Source organism: Siniperca chuatsi, linkage group LG1, assembly GCF_020085105.1.
Source record: "Siniperca chuatsi isolate FFG_IHB_CAS linkage group LG1, ASM2008510v1, whole genome shotgun sequence".
Classification (NCBI taxonomy): Eukaryota; Metazoa; Chordata; class Actinopteri; order Centrarchiformes; family Sinipercidae; genus Siniperca; species Siniperca chuatsi.
In genome coordinates this window covers 6536895-6552176 of record NC_058042.1, presented here as the reverse complement: position 1 = coordinate 6552176, position 15282 = coordinate 6536895, and the positions used below count along the sequence as shown (strand labels likewise).

General features: G+C 36.7%; 1 protein-coding gene across 1 annotated transcript; it reads right to left on the bottom strand.

Moving 5' to 3' along the window:
- Nucleotides 1-961: 961 nt before the first annotated feature.
- On the bottom strand, nt 962-13189 carry LOC122876263 (APAF1 interacting protein). The gene is made up of 8 exons (XM_044196342.1): nt 13055-13189; nt 8350-8418; nt 7122-7222; nt 5281-5329; nt 5029-5146; nt 4497-4632; nt 1620-1787; nt 962-1450 (listed from the first exon to the last, which is right to left on the bottom strand). The coding sequence occupies exons 2-8, from the start codon at nt 8413-8415 to the stop codon at nt 1351-1353; spliced, it is 738 nt and encodes a 245-aa protein (XP_044052277.1). The 5' UTR covers nt 8416-8418; nt 13055-13189; the 3' UTR covers nt 962-1350.
- Between the last annotated feature and the right edge of the window lie 2093 nt (nt 13190-15282).

The following is a 15282-nucleotide window of genomic DNA, read 5'->3' as shown; positions in this document are numbered from 1 at the left end:
AATACTGGAATATATAATACACATAATATTTGGTTTCGGGTGCCGGGGCATAGTCTGACTTTGACAATGCTGAATACTTTAGGAACAGTTTCCTTTTTTCTTAAACACAGCCATTTGTCAGCTTTTTACAGATCATTCCTCAAAAAAAAAAAAAAAAAAAATCACTGAACAGCTGCAACGATTCAAGAACTAGACTAAAATCTGAGAACTAATTCTTGTCTGTTAGAGAGTGGAGACAATTAGACTGACATTGTGAGCTTCACAATGTCATTTTTATGTTTTAGGCTGGTGTTCAATTTCTTTTGCAAATGAGTTTACCAGAATTCCTTGTTAATTAGAAGATGGGTAATCTTAGCAGTGTTAGCGGAGCACGAAAGAATATTTTTGTTGTTGTCTTTTTGTACATTTCTTGTTTTTTCAATTTCAAATAAGCCTGCAGCATATTTGACAGTGCTCTGTTTTGTGCAAGTCCAGTGGTGGAAGCAATCGGATGGTGGTAGCACAGGGAGTTTGTTAAAAGAACAACTCTGCATACTAATTTTTCATGAAAGCCAAACAACTGGAGGTATGCTGTGCAAGTGTCTACAGGTATTGTGCGATGCCTGCACCAAATGCACTCATATGGTACTGAAATGGTGGTGTGGCAATGAAAGGATGTCCATGGACACAGCAACAGTGTTTAACAAAATGACCACAGTTGTGTGTGTGTGTGTGTGTGTGTGTGTGTGTATGCGGTGTTTATCACAAGTCAGTGAATTTGTGTACTATATTTGTTTGAAGCTAAAATATGGCTTCAAAAATTCAGAAATGCTTTATAGCTTACACAAAACATCAGGCATCATTCTGTGTGCCTTTTATTAAAAAAAATAAGAGAAAGAAATTTTCTAAATGTAAAACTGGCTTGCATTTTAAAACTCTTTTAAAAAGAGAGAACCTAAAGAAGAATTTCTGTGACTTACTATTTACACTCCATCAGTTTTATTGATTGAAGCAAAGGCAGCTAATCACCATTACAGATCAGTTGAGATGGACAGAATGTTCATGCCTCACATACACCAAGACCTTGATTCCAGTGCAGTCAAACTTGAATAGGAAAGCATTTGAAGCTAAGGACCATGATTTGACAGTTGCTCACTCATGAGTTGTCCCACAGTGCTTTGCAGCGTACCTCCAGGTGCTTCCGGATCACAGGCATTCAATCTCCTTCAACCTTCGATCTGCCCTTAACATCAAATTTCATCAAATTCGAAGCAGGCTGGCATGAAAGGCAAATGATTACAATGTGGTCTCCTGATTGAACTCCACTGACCTTTCTGCAACAAATGTCTCTTTAAAAAGCACCAGCAAATTTCAAACTATGCCTTTTTCTTCCATTGGGAGGGCTGCAGGGTCCAGTCCACACTGCTTCATCTGGACGGCGATGTCGAACAGGTAGTCGTAGCATTCACACCTACAAAATGCAGCAGTATTTTGAGTGTTGGAAGAGCAAAATACTGTACAACACAAAAAATTTAAATCTGTTTAATCTGTTACAAATGCCCTCGATACAAATATACTAATATATTCTTAGTCATAAACAAGATCAAAGAGGTTAATAGTGCTGGGAGGTAAATGCTCACATGGTTTTAGCTTTTTCCCACGACTCGCCCCAGACGTAGACACCATGTCGGCGGACGAGGACCGCACATGAGTCTGGGTATTCCTCCATTGCCCAAGCCATCCGGTCTTTCAAGTCCTCCTCCTCTGGTGTATTTTCAATAATAGGCACAACCAGGGTGTCATCATACCTGGGTATATGCAGGGTACAAAATGATAAACTACCCAGGCTGATAACTTTTTGAGGCATTGCCTTTTGCCTGTCGGATCTACATGCCTGTTCTCAAAACTTGACACTGTCTGCTGTACAGTCTCTCTGATTGTGAGGCAATCAAATCAAAATAATACAATGACTGTGAATCAGGCATAGTACTAAAATTGGGTAAGTAATTTATCCTGATTGCAGCATCTCAAAAGTGAGGATTTGCTGTTTTTCTCTGTTGTATATAATTGTGAGTCTTTGGGTGTTGGACTGTTGGTTGACAAGCTATTTGAAGTTGTCACCTCGTAACCTTTCGCAATTTTTTGACATTTACAGACTGAACAATTAATCAAAATAATGAAAACAATAATTTGTTGCTGCCGTAATCCAACACGCTCCTGACTGCCTCCTTCCCAGCTCTAACCATAGGGGGACCATCAAAACCTCTGCCAACATTTCCCCCTTTTATCAGCTGCCTGGATGGGTAACCAGCACGCCGTCAGATCTTTGAACTGTTTAAATGTTATTCCTATCTGGCTTTTCAATCAATGCTAAATTGTAAAGTGGATCCCCTAAATGAAACGAGTCAATTTTAATTGACTAAAAGTATTATTTCGCACGGTACCTGATTATATGAACAAAGGCAATCCGAAGTAAAAAAGAACATTCCAGCAACTATGCCTGTGTTGTACAGATCAACTTTTTGGTAGGGACTCACATGTTTCAGCCTGTGATTTGCATCAGGGTTATTGAGAAAAGTAAGGCAAGACAGGGCACATTTATGTACAAAGAGATGGCCAAGAAAGACTTCAGGTGGTTGATTTGATGTACTATGATTATGCTTTTCCGAGAGTTGGCAGCTACAATACCAGGAAATGCCGGAAACTTCAACTGTCAGATTGATGATTGAAGGTGAACTTGTGCCAGAACTCCACCTTGACTACTGGTTGCGCTAGTATTAGCAAGACTAATGAGTGCTTGAAGAAAAATGATGTCGTACATGAACAAGATTTATTACTTTGCAGTGGCAATAAACACAACACATGGGCCCGCTGAACTGCTGTATTCAGAGTAGGTCTGAAACGATTCCTCGAGTAACTTGAGTAACTCAATTACTAAAAATTATCAATTAAAATGATTTGCATTGAAGCTTTGTCCACAGAGCGGACCCGACGCAAGGTATATGAAGGCTAGTAAAGAATGTAGGCTACGTTCATTATGGCTATATGTAATGGCTAGTTAATATGGTGGCTAGTTATGATGTCCCTAAGTTAGCTAGGTTTTGTTCAAGATATTTACCACAGAAAATAAAATGCTGCAGTCAAATTGTGAAAGCCTGAGCTTCATTCATGTTATTTATTAACATGATAGTCACAGTTCCTGTCCACTCGTTTTTGCCTCCTTCAAATGCCATAAAGAGGACAGTAAAAGCTTACGTTAAGCCTGAGCTGTAGTTAGGTGCAAACTTGTAATTCTGAAACTTAAGTATATATACCTTTTTTAAAGCAAAAGGTGTTTGTCTTTGCATATTTTTTTTCTTTAAAACTAAATGTAACATGGCACTTGAATGCACTAAATGGGTTTAGTTTTGACAGATATTACTGTAAGCAATTTAAGCAATGAAATGTAGATTTTTCTAAAAAGGACACCAAATAGTTGTTCATTTTAACAGATCCGTCTTATTTTCTCTTTTGCATATTTACTATTGCTCGTTAATAAAGCAAAAGTATTTCTTATCCGATTACTCGAATTACCCTAATTCAGAGCTTACAAATGGTAAATGGACTGCATTTATATAGCGCTTTTCTACCTTAACAGACAAAGCGCTTTTAAAATTCATTCACTCATTCTCTCTCACCCTCTCACACACACACTCTCTCACACACTCTCTCTCACACACACACACACACACACACACACACTCTCACGGCTGCAGAACTGCCATGCAAGGCGCTGGCCTGTCCATTTGGGAGCAACCTGGGAGTCAGTGTCTTGCTCAAGGACACTTCGACATGTGGGCAGGAGGAGCTGGGGATCAAACTGCCAACCTTGTGATTAATGGACGACATGCTCTACCTCCTGAGCCACAGCCACCCAAAAAAGATATTCACTATGAACAGTAACGTTAGCCACAATAAACAGCATGGCTATCTACTGACACTCTGGAAAGCCTCTAGCTGAGCTACAACACAGGTACCCACACAGTATCTTTCCAGCACAATACGTAGCCATGAGGCCACGCCTCCTACAGTCGTTGCTCCCTCACTCCTCTGTTACATTTTTAAAATATGCTGGGAGAGGGTTCTAGCAGAATTTGAGGGTGTATTTACCCTTTATGTTCACTTTGGACAAGGTTACATTACTGAAACTCATTTAAAACAGCACATTTCAAGTTGCAGCAACTGAAAATAGTTTCATTACAAAACAAGAGGTCAAGCAGGGTCCTGCCTTAAATGCAATGTGTCCGCCCAGGAAAAGCGTGGACACGCTTTGGATCTACACAAATCACAAGGCTTCCGTAATTTTTCATTAAAAATGGCAAATTTTGCTGAAAGGCAACACGTTTGCAGCTATGATTTCTACTATGAGTGCCTAGATACTTTCTAAACTATGACTTTACAAACCTCCACTTGACTGAGAAATGAAAATGCTTGGAAACTCTTTATACTTCACTAATCCTTGCTGCTTGATTACATACCGATAGTTGGTGCCTGAGGTTTCCTTACGAATCCCCTTGATCATCTCCTGGTGTGTTATCCTGAACTCTTTGCCAGGATACAGCAGTGTTGCCATGACAGCAGCCTTGGAGTGGGTGTGTATAACTGCCTGTGCCCCTGTATTTTAGCAAAGGAAAAGCAGATTTAGATTTTTGAGTGTTGTCTACTGGTATTTTCTTTTTTCAAATGATAACTGTAACAAGGCAAGAGAAAGCATGCTATCCCCCACAGATGATGGTCAGACTTCAGCGTGCACTATACTTTGAAATTCTTAGGTTCTAGTTTTAGAGGATTTAGAGATTTCATTAAAATGTTGACCTTTAATCACAATGCCTGTATTAAACAACTGTATCTTATGAATGTAAGCTTGTCTGCTTCTTTATTAAAAACTTTTTCCCATTTCATTTTCATTCACTTTTTGTTGTAATACACCACAAGACAAAACGACTTTATCACTGATATAATTATAAAGATAATTGGTGGTATGCATATGAATGTATTAGAGTGATTCACCTCTCATAGTATAGGCATTCATAAAAAGTGGTGTACACTGGCTCTTCTTTAACTTCTTCCAGGCAGGTGGACAGCTGATGTCCCTCTCTTCCATGTCACACACAAACATGTCTTCTGGCTGAGTAACACAAACATTAGAAAGGAATGATTTAAAACTTAACACACTAATCCTTATCTGAATACTGCTCAACCATAACTGATTATTTGTACTGAGCAGAACAATATTTCACACTGTGGTTAGAACCTGCTCACCTGTATTCTCTCTTTCTGGACGCCTGATGGTGCAATATAGATCTGCTCTCTATGTGTTATACAACAAACAGCATGATATGTATTAATATCAAGGAAGAGAACAAGGACAATAAAGTAGTTCTTGAAATAGCAATCCCAGGAGTTAGTTTGTCATACCATAATGGAGCATCATACAAATAATTGGACTATTCTCAGGTTATTTTATACAGAATTGAATCTCTATGGTTACTAAAACATGTTAAAGAAAGCGTTTCTAGCCATCCATATAGAACACAATACCCAGTGCAGTTATTGTATAATTCTTTCCATGTCTGCAACAGTTTTCCATAGACTTGTTGCAGTTAAATCTAAAACTGTTTTTGTGTCTTAGTCTCCATTGTCCCATTGTTGGAATGCACTGTGAACTGCAAACGTGCAATGTAGATAATGTTTCAGTGACTACTTGATGTGTCAACCCATCACATTTCCCTAACCAAGAATTTGGTTATTGTAGGAACATTTTACATTCTACAGCCTTGACCAAATGACCTAATGAGATCAAAAGTAGAGAAATCAACAGATTTCATTGTTAAACACAACCTCAGTTCATCCCCTCAAAAGCCTTAAAGTTTCCCCATAGAGGATACAGGCATTGTACTCTTCTTTATCTAGCAACAAACACAGCAGATAAAGGAGTATTGATTGAATTTTTGCTCAAGGTTTGGTAAGGCCGCCTCAGGCTCTGAGTCATTTCTGAGTCAAACCAAGCAACTGCAAAAAAAAGGCTTCAAAACTTAAATTTAGACCTGCACTCACAGAAAATAAAAATACACTTGTGAAACATCTGAATACACCACTGTCTATTCAGATTGCTTCATGTATTACATATTTTCATCTGCTCTCTTTTATCTAGAGTAAGTGAATACATTTCAGAAGCTTTTTTTTTTTTTTTTTAACAAAACAGCTTTCAGGTTCCTGAGCTGAACAATTAAAGTATCAATTCATAAACAGTGTACAAACAGCCACAATCTGGATAAATCTGAAGAGTTTAGTAGCCCATGTAGACGATGTCAGGGCCTCAGACTGGGACTTAAAATGTCTCCGGTTTTAACTTGACTTGAAAAAAAAAGAAAAAGTCCCTCAATACAGCCATTCTAGAATAATACTATACTATACTAGTATTGCAGTGGAGCTTAGAACGGCTGATTTTCTATCTGAATCTAAAGGTATAATAATTTAACAAGATGAAAGGAAATTCTCCCATGAATCATTTTAGAGTTACAATGTTTTTCTATCTGAATGAAATACCAGCATACATGGAGCGGCACTCAGTAAATCTGATTTGGTTTCATCTGAGGTTTCATCAAGTTCCCCTGCTGGCTTAAATAAATGTCTGCCATTCCCCATTTCAAACAGGGATTTGCTAATGGGTGGTGCATTCTTTGTAGCTGACATCCAAAACAACACAGTTCAAAGACGTTTGTAATAACCTGTCAAAGTCTTCAGTTTGAATTCTGTTTCATTACGGAAAAACTGTGGCCTTCTGTCTTCACCCTAGATTTGCACACATTGTCAAAACCGATATATACAACTGACCTCACATCAGCCTCACTGCACTTTTGTCAGCATACAAATGTCCTAAAAAAAATCTCCACAACAGCATTCAATTTTTGGCAGGATTGTTCAAAGATATGCAAACAGAAAAGTTAACACGTGTCATTTAGTGATTTCAGTTGGAATGAAAACCCCTTTTAGCAGCCTTTAAGCTGGGATAGATAGTCACAGTTAAGTGACTGAGCATAAAAAAATTTCCATTTCTGATCCTTCACAATATTCTGCAAGGAATTAATCTACATACAAACCCTCGTTTCAGACTGATCCCTCCTCCCGTCCCTGTCACCCATCCCAGCTGGTAGAAGAGTCGGCATAACTCAGGGATGAGTGCACGAGGATGCTCCTTCTCCTGTAACAAACACAAAATTGTTAACCAAGTTATCATTACTAAACTATCAAGTTTAACACTCTTTACATAAAACAGTGTGAATAAAAGTCACTAAACTTTAAATGCACATGCTTAAATGTATGAGCACTGTGCTGTTAATGTTGATGTTTTGGGTATTGCTGTACCAGTACTGTGTCACTATAATGGAAACAGCAATCTGTTATTCAGTATAACCAATGCATATATTTGACTGCTGTTAAAGCAAAATTGTGAGTTAAAGGAAAAGTTTGGTGATATTCACTGTTTCTTATTGTCAACAAATCACATGAAAAGATAAAAACAACAATAAATTGATCCTACTAACAAGCATTACTTGTAGCCAAAGCCTGATTATTCTTCCCTGCCATAGAGCTCTATTGTTGTTCAAAACTTATACACATCAGTGAGTCACACTGTTGTACTGGGTGACATGCTCCTTAATCAATACACACAATGTAGTTTATTTTGACTCAATCCCACATACACCACCCTCCTCCCTTAAATACCAGAGCACAAAATGTGTCCATAGCTGAAAATATTCCCTAACAGAAACACTAGTTACTCCTGTTTGAGTAATGTTTGCTAAAAACTACAGTACCAACTGTTTGAGTAAATTACTGAGCCTTTAAAAAAGTTTAACTATATATTTGGGACCTCTTTTTAAAGATTTATGTCTTCAGTAGGAGCTAATGGGCTTGAAGCTGTGTGCCAGAGACAGAGTAGGAAAGCCAGAAAGTGTTGAGAGACGGACTAATGCATTGTTGGTCTTTTCATGGGATTTGTTGACAATAAGAAAAATATAGAATATCGCCAGTCATATATTTAAAATGTGTATATGCACTGTGCTTTTAATCTTTCCCCAATTAAAACATCAGTTGTGCTGTACCAGGATGCTGTCATGATAATGGAAACAAAATACTATTAATCAATGTAACCAATGCATAAAAGATTACTGCTACTGAAAAATTAGTTAAGGGCTTCCGAAAACCCCATAAAATATACTTTGTAGTTTCTCACTTTGGCAGACATCTGTCAAGTTCAGGTGTATTTCTATGGCATCATTCCATACAAATGCAGTTCAAAGTGTTTATCTGTCATGTTATGCTTGCCTGTTTCTCTGTGGCCTCTTGACCTGCATCTTGACAGCCACTGCTGGTACCACACAAAGATGACATCCCCTGTGAGAAAACCATTGACCACATTTAAAGACAATTCACAATGACAAGAGAAGATATCTGGTAATTGGTTGCATTAACATTGATTTTGGTGTCATATGAGACAGGTTTAGTGCTCTTAAGTCACAATGAAACAGCATTCTGTCAGCATATTACTTCCTTATTTTGATTTATTCCCTGTTGAAATTGGAGATCACAGAGGGAAGAATTACAGAGAACTGATTTACAGTTATCAGTAATTCCTCTCCTTCCTTCTCCTCTCACACGTCAGTTAAGGAGAAGCCGTGGTTTCCTTGGATGGAAGGGCAGATAGGCAGAGCTACTCAAAAATCTCAGATGCCACTATTGATTTAAATTTCTATTTATACCAATGGTTACACAGTGGAAAACCCTTAAAGATATGACATTTTTAAGTAAGTAAAAGTAACAAGATTTTTTACCATTAATATACAAGTAAATAAAGAAGTGTACTTATGTGGAATTGATTGTTAAATTGATGTTAAATTTAGAAAAAGGCAAATGAGGTAACAAAGTTGTTTTTTTATTTTGTTGTGATTAGGGTGTCAGTTTAAACAGGATAGGACAAGTTAAGCTATTGAAGATTTAAAATGCCAAAATAAAAAAAGAAATAAAGTGAAATACAATACACATTGTTATTGTTGTATGCATTTACCCGGTCATAATTAAAAGTGAGGTATGCAATTCTAATTTTTGTCAAATTCAGCAAATATCTCCTCATGGTCCGCTAGCTGTCTGTTCTGTGTACACAGCCCTGGCTCTGCAAATGGGAAACAAACAAAGTGGCTCGGACCGAGCCACACAACTCTATTCCAGCCATGATTTGTGTTACTTTCCCACGGACATTCGGCTCATTTTCTAGTTTGCCAAGATATGCTGTTGTTGTGACATTTGCTATAGTTGCAGGAGAGTTGTGAGTATCACTGTCTGGAGCTGGTTTGCTGGCTCTGGGAAACCGTCTTGTCCTCTCTGGCTGTTAGCTTCTCAGCAGCAACTGTAGGGACAGTTTGCTAACCCACAACCTAGATAACGTTAGTTACATTACTTGCTGTATCGTTGTTCGCTCTATATCATGGTATTTGTCATGGCACCTATAAGCGAAAAACCACACATTAAAAAGACAATTATTTAGCTTTTTGTCTTTCATAACTGAATTCATTGTTTTTCATTGTGAATTTTCCATGCCACATTAAAATCAAATCACAACACTGATTTTTGCTCACACCCTGGAGCCCTGTATATTGCATTTCAGTGTCATCTAGACACATTGCCAATGCCAAAATTAAAACAATCAACGGTCCAATCATAGTTTATCATCAACCATGAGCGCAGCTTATCATCTCTGATATGAGCTGATGGCAGTAATGACAATCAGCCTTTTATAGTTTCCTACAGTTTCCTAGCATTGTGCATTTAGTTACATTTGTGATTAACTGTCTGTAGTGTAAAGGGATTGATTGTGCTGCAGGAAGTTGAACAAACAGACACTTAGAGGGATCCTCTTTGCAGAATTCTCAGTAAGTGTTAGCAGCTAATTAGTGTCCATTAGCTTGTGTTAGCTAACAGTAAACACTGACTGGTTTAATGGAGGAGGAGAAGCTAATGTTAATACAGTAGATGTCTGCCAGCTAGATAGCTAGAATTGCCTGAAGGGCTGAATGTGAGATTACAGGATGGTTGAATTTTTCTAACGTTACTACTACTGATAGTCAACTCTCACTTTTGTTCTGACAACACAGCAAAGTGCTAAATTTAAGTAATTGTAAAAAGTAATTGTCCTTTTAACATGTTTTTAATTTAATTTTGTCACTATATAGTTTATTTTACTCTATTTCTTTGTTTGATTTGTTTATGCATTTTAAAAGGTCCAGTATGGATTCAGTGGCATCTAGTGTGAAATTGCAGTTTGCAACCATTTGAATACTACTTGTCTCACCCTCCTGTTCCAAGCGTGTAGGAGAAACTATGGTGGTCACGGACGGCCCTATCTAGAGCCAGTGTTTGTTTTGTCCGTTCTGGGCTACTGTAGAAACAAAGCAGTGCAATATGGCGGTCTCCGTGGAGGGGACCCGCTCCCTCTGTAGATAAAAACGGCTTATTCTAAGGTAATGAAAACACAACGATTCTTATTTTCAGGTGATTATACAATAATGAAAACATACTTATGAATATTATATTCCATTTTTGCCAAAAGATCCTCCTAAATGTTACCAAACGATGAATTGAGAGAAAAAATAGGCCGATTAATTGATTATAAAAATAAGTTTGTTACAGCCCTAAAAATCAATTAAAGAGAACTATATGACAAGATAAACTGTATGATAATATTAATAATTAGATTATTTTGTGCCATTCACGTCTGGTGAGCAAAGTTTGCATTTCACCTTAAATGTATAATATATATAATAATATATATAGATTTAAGGAGCACAGCTTTAATGAGAAGCAATTTTTTACTTTTTGGTCATGACTTATTGTGGGTGTTTTATCACATTTTGTTTTATACAACTGACGCCTTCCTTCCTGTTTCCTGCTTCAACCTCTGTTGAAGATGCTCTGGAAATACTGTACATGTCAGCACACATAAGAACTGGATGAGCAATACTGTGTCATCTAAGTATGAATATGCTAATTTTTATTGCAACGAAAGACAACATTACGTCATGTCATTTTATGAAGTGGTTCTCTGTGTCAAGTTGCATGCTAATCAGTGAAATCATCTGCTGTCTTGGTGCTGGGTAGGAATGAAAACTTAATGTTACATAACAAACTTACATAGTACAACTGGCATCTGTGATTAGATGCAAGACACTGCATTCAGTTCAATAAACAGGCGACTTGCTGCAAATTTGTCACTTTAAACTTTGTGATTAGATGCATTTGTAGACACTGCATTCAGTCTGGACACTGTTTTCAAATCAAGGCGTTTTGAGAACGCGGATGCAAATTTGATTCACAGTGTTTAAACTTTTAAAACTCCTGGCGAATGAGGGACTACACGCCCGATAATACCATTTGTTGATCTTATTCTTTCATAGACAAATGCAACATGTGGCAAACACAATCATTCACAGTGAGTGCACTGTTTCAGGTTTAACCAAAAAAAGCTAAAATACAGGTGTTCAAGATTTTAAGAAGACTTACTGGCAGGGTACCTTAAAACAAATAACCTGTATAGCTTGTGTCATTTGACTGAGGGAGAACATATGGCTAGATGTTTTAGTTAGTTAAAGTTACAGTCTTCACATCACACTCTAGCCCCAGTTTTCCATCATATATTCAATATGAGTTGCCACTCGCCCCCAAAAATAACTTAAATTTTACTTATCAACCGAGTAGTTACTCTGCAGTATTTTCTGACATTTCATGGATCAAACGATTAATTGAGAAAATAATAGGCAGATTAATCATTAATGAAAATTATCATTATATCATTAGCAGCCCTCAAAATTTATGAAAATTAATTATATGATAAGATGAACTGTGTCATAATGTATATTTAAAGTCACTTTAATCATTCACTTCTAGTGGGCAAAGTTTGTATTTCACATAAAAAAATACAAAGACGTACTATCAACAGATCCAAATTATGGGTTTGAGGAGCCAGCTCTTTTTACTTTTTGGTCTTGACTTGTTGAGGTTGTTTACAGTACAGTACTAAGTTTCCTGTTATAAAACTCTTGTTGTAGCTGCTCTGGAAATGCTGTACATGTCAGCAGGCATAATACTTGGATGAGCAATCCTGTGCCATTAAAGACTGAGTATGCACATTTTTATTGCAATGAAGGACTACAACTATAATAGACTACAACATCAAGTAATTTTATTTCATCAAGTGGCTCTCTGTTTCAAGTTGTGCACTTATCAGTGAAATCATCTGCTGTAGTCTTGGTGCTGGGTTGTAATGTACTTGCATAGTACAATTGGCATCTGTGATTAGACGTGAGATACTCCATTCAGTTCAATAAACAGGCGCAATGTTGCAAACATGTCACTTTAAACTTTTAAAACGTTCTCGCTTGTTAATCATATTCCTTTGCAGACAATTGCCATATCGTACATGGGGCAAAAACATAGACATTGGCAATGAGTGCAATAGCTTTAGATTTAACAAACAAAGCTAAAATTACGAATGTGTACGTTTTTTGACTGGTAGTGCATCTTACAACAACACCCCAAATGAAATATAACCTATAACGTTATAGCTTATATCGTTGACAAGAGGGAGAACATATGGCTAGATGTTTTAGTTTGCTAAGTTAACGTTACACGAAGTTTGAAGAACTCACTCACTCGCTCCTCGTCAGCGCGCATTATTGTTTCTGTTGTCTCAGTTATGTAGCGGTTAACTACTCAACCTTTAGGTTTAGGTTGAGTAGTTAACTGCTACATAAAAGCTTATAAACTACTTCATTAAAGCTTATAAAATACAAGTTAAGTTCTGTGCAGCTAGTGCTAACGTTGCCTCAGCTGTAGTGGCTAACGTTAACCTACAGCAGTTAGACCAACTTTGAAAATAGGCTAGTTCAGCATGCAAAATCATTGTGTTGCGGCATGACAACGGTAGTTTAATCTCTATTCGTAAAACCAGTAAATATGCATACAGAACATAACTACTTACTTATGTTGTGAAGTCAGTCAATGGTCTATGCTTAAAATATACGATGTCAAAATAGCAAACGTTACTGCAAACACAGCGTCATCAATGTGCGACGTCCAAACCGGATACATTATCGGATGCGATTTTTTATTTTTATCTTTTTTTCTTTCATTGCTGAATACAAATTGAACAAGCATAGTGACTTCCATGAAAAGTACAGTTTAAGACTGAGCAAATACAATAAAGATGAAACAAGTACAAAAAATCATTAAAGGTTACAACCCCCCCCCCCCCAAAAAAAAGTCAAATAATAGATCTATTTCATCTTCTGTCTGAGGTCCAATTAAATGATAAAACCGACAAATATTCATGTAGAGATAGGGCTCCAAGATCTAATCAATTTGAATGAATCTAAATATAGAGACAACTCTTTCAAAAATGTAGTGAAACATGGGGTGGTTTTTAAGAATTTACATCAAGTCACTGTATAAAAAATTCCAATTTTCTGTCCTCCATTATAAAACTAAATCTAATATTACTATAAGTCATGGCTGGCATAATCAAATGAACAATATCCAATTGTGAAAATCCTCCCAAAATAATACACATTCATTAGAATCAATATTGACCCTAAGTCGTAAAAATTCACTGCAGCGATAAATATCATTCATTGTTTTAAAATGTACTTCTTTAGCTTTAGGTGGTATAGGGAAACTGAGATATCTATATCTAATTCTCTAATAGTGATGTATTCCTGCAATATGTACTTCCTTTTTAGAGACGAGGGAAAACATTCCTTGGAGAGAGAGAAGATCTTAAAAATGTGTTATTACATTTCTTGTCTAAAAAAGGACATGCTTCAGTAGACACAGTGAACTGTTTAGGTACTTGTGATTGCACAAGCTCTCAATCATGTGATTAAGGGGGCCTTAATGTACACGTCGATAGAATCAGAATCAGAATCAGAAATACTTTATTGATCCCCGAGGGGTAGCGAAAGAGTTTCCCCTCAATCACATGATTGAGGGCTTGTGGAATCACTCTAATCACAGTACAATATTTTCTACCTGTACATGTTAGATTGTATTTATGACTGAACTCATTGTAGACCAACATATTGCCTCTGTCAGCCATTAGATATTGAATAGACCATATCCCTTGCTCCATCCATTCTTTAAAATAAAACGACTTCTCCTTTATTAGTATACATCTATTATTCCAGATTGGTGTATTATGGGGAGAGAAATTATGTTTATAGATCAGTTACCAATAGGGGAGGACATGTTGGTGAAATGTAGATAATTTGATTGGCAGTTTATCAATCTCAAAATTACATTTCAACAGAAATTCTACACCTCCAAAATCCATACAGATTTTTGAAGGTAGGTTGAACCAAAAGCTTTCGTATTGATTTGTAAAACTTTGTAACCACTTCAACTTTAGGGTAACATTCAATGGGATCAAAATGAATTGCATTCAGTCCCCCTTCTTCCAGCGATTTCCCTTTCTAATATAATGATTTCTATTTTTCCAAATAAAACTAAAAATAATCTGGTTGATTGTTTTAATTATATTATGAGGGATAGCCAGAGAATAGGACGGGTAAATTAGTCTCGATACGGCTTCCATTTTAGAATCCTTCCAAATATAGTTAAATCCCTCAGTAACCATGTATTTAAAATCATTTCACTCTTCTTCAAAATATTTTCAATGATAGCTTCCTCTATAACTTAAATACTTTGAAATAGTAATCCCCAGATATTTTACTTCATTCTTAACTGATATACCTAGAATCGATGTTAAAGGGTGATCATGGATTGCCATCAATTCACATATGTTTACATTCAAGTAAAGCCCTGAAGCTTTTGAGAAGAAAGCTTTTGGTATTTGTGCTGCATTCTCTAAAAATAGGAAAAGGGTAATTGCTAACACCTCTGCAACCATAATGAAGAGCAGGGGTGAAGCTGGGCAACGTTGATGGATTCCCCTCTTCACTTCAAACCTTTTGCATGTGCCCAAATGTAACAACACTGAACTATTTATGCATTGTGCCCAAACTCTTTGAATATATATATATAATATATATATTATATCTCTATATAACATCCTAATCACCTCCCAAAAGCATTCACCAAAATGTTCCAATGTTTCAAAAAAAAACTCTATCAAACACGTTACTAAAATTGAAAAACAAAATGACACCATCATCCTCAATTCTATCTTCATAATCTAATAAATCTAATACCAAT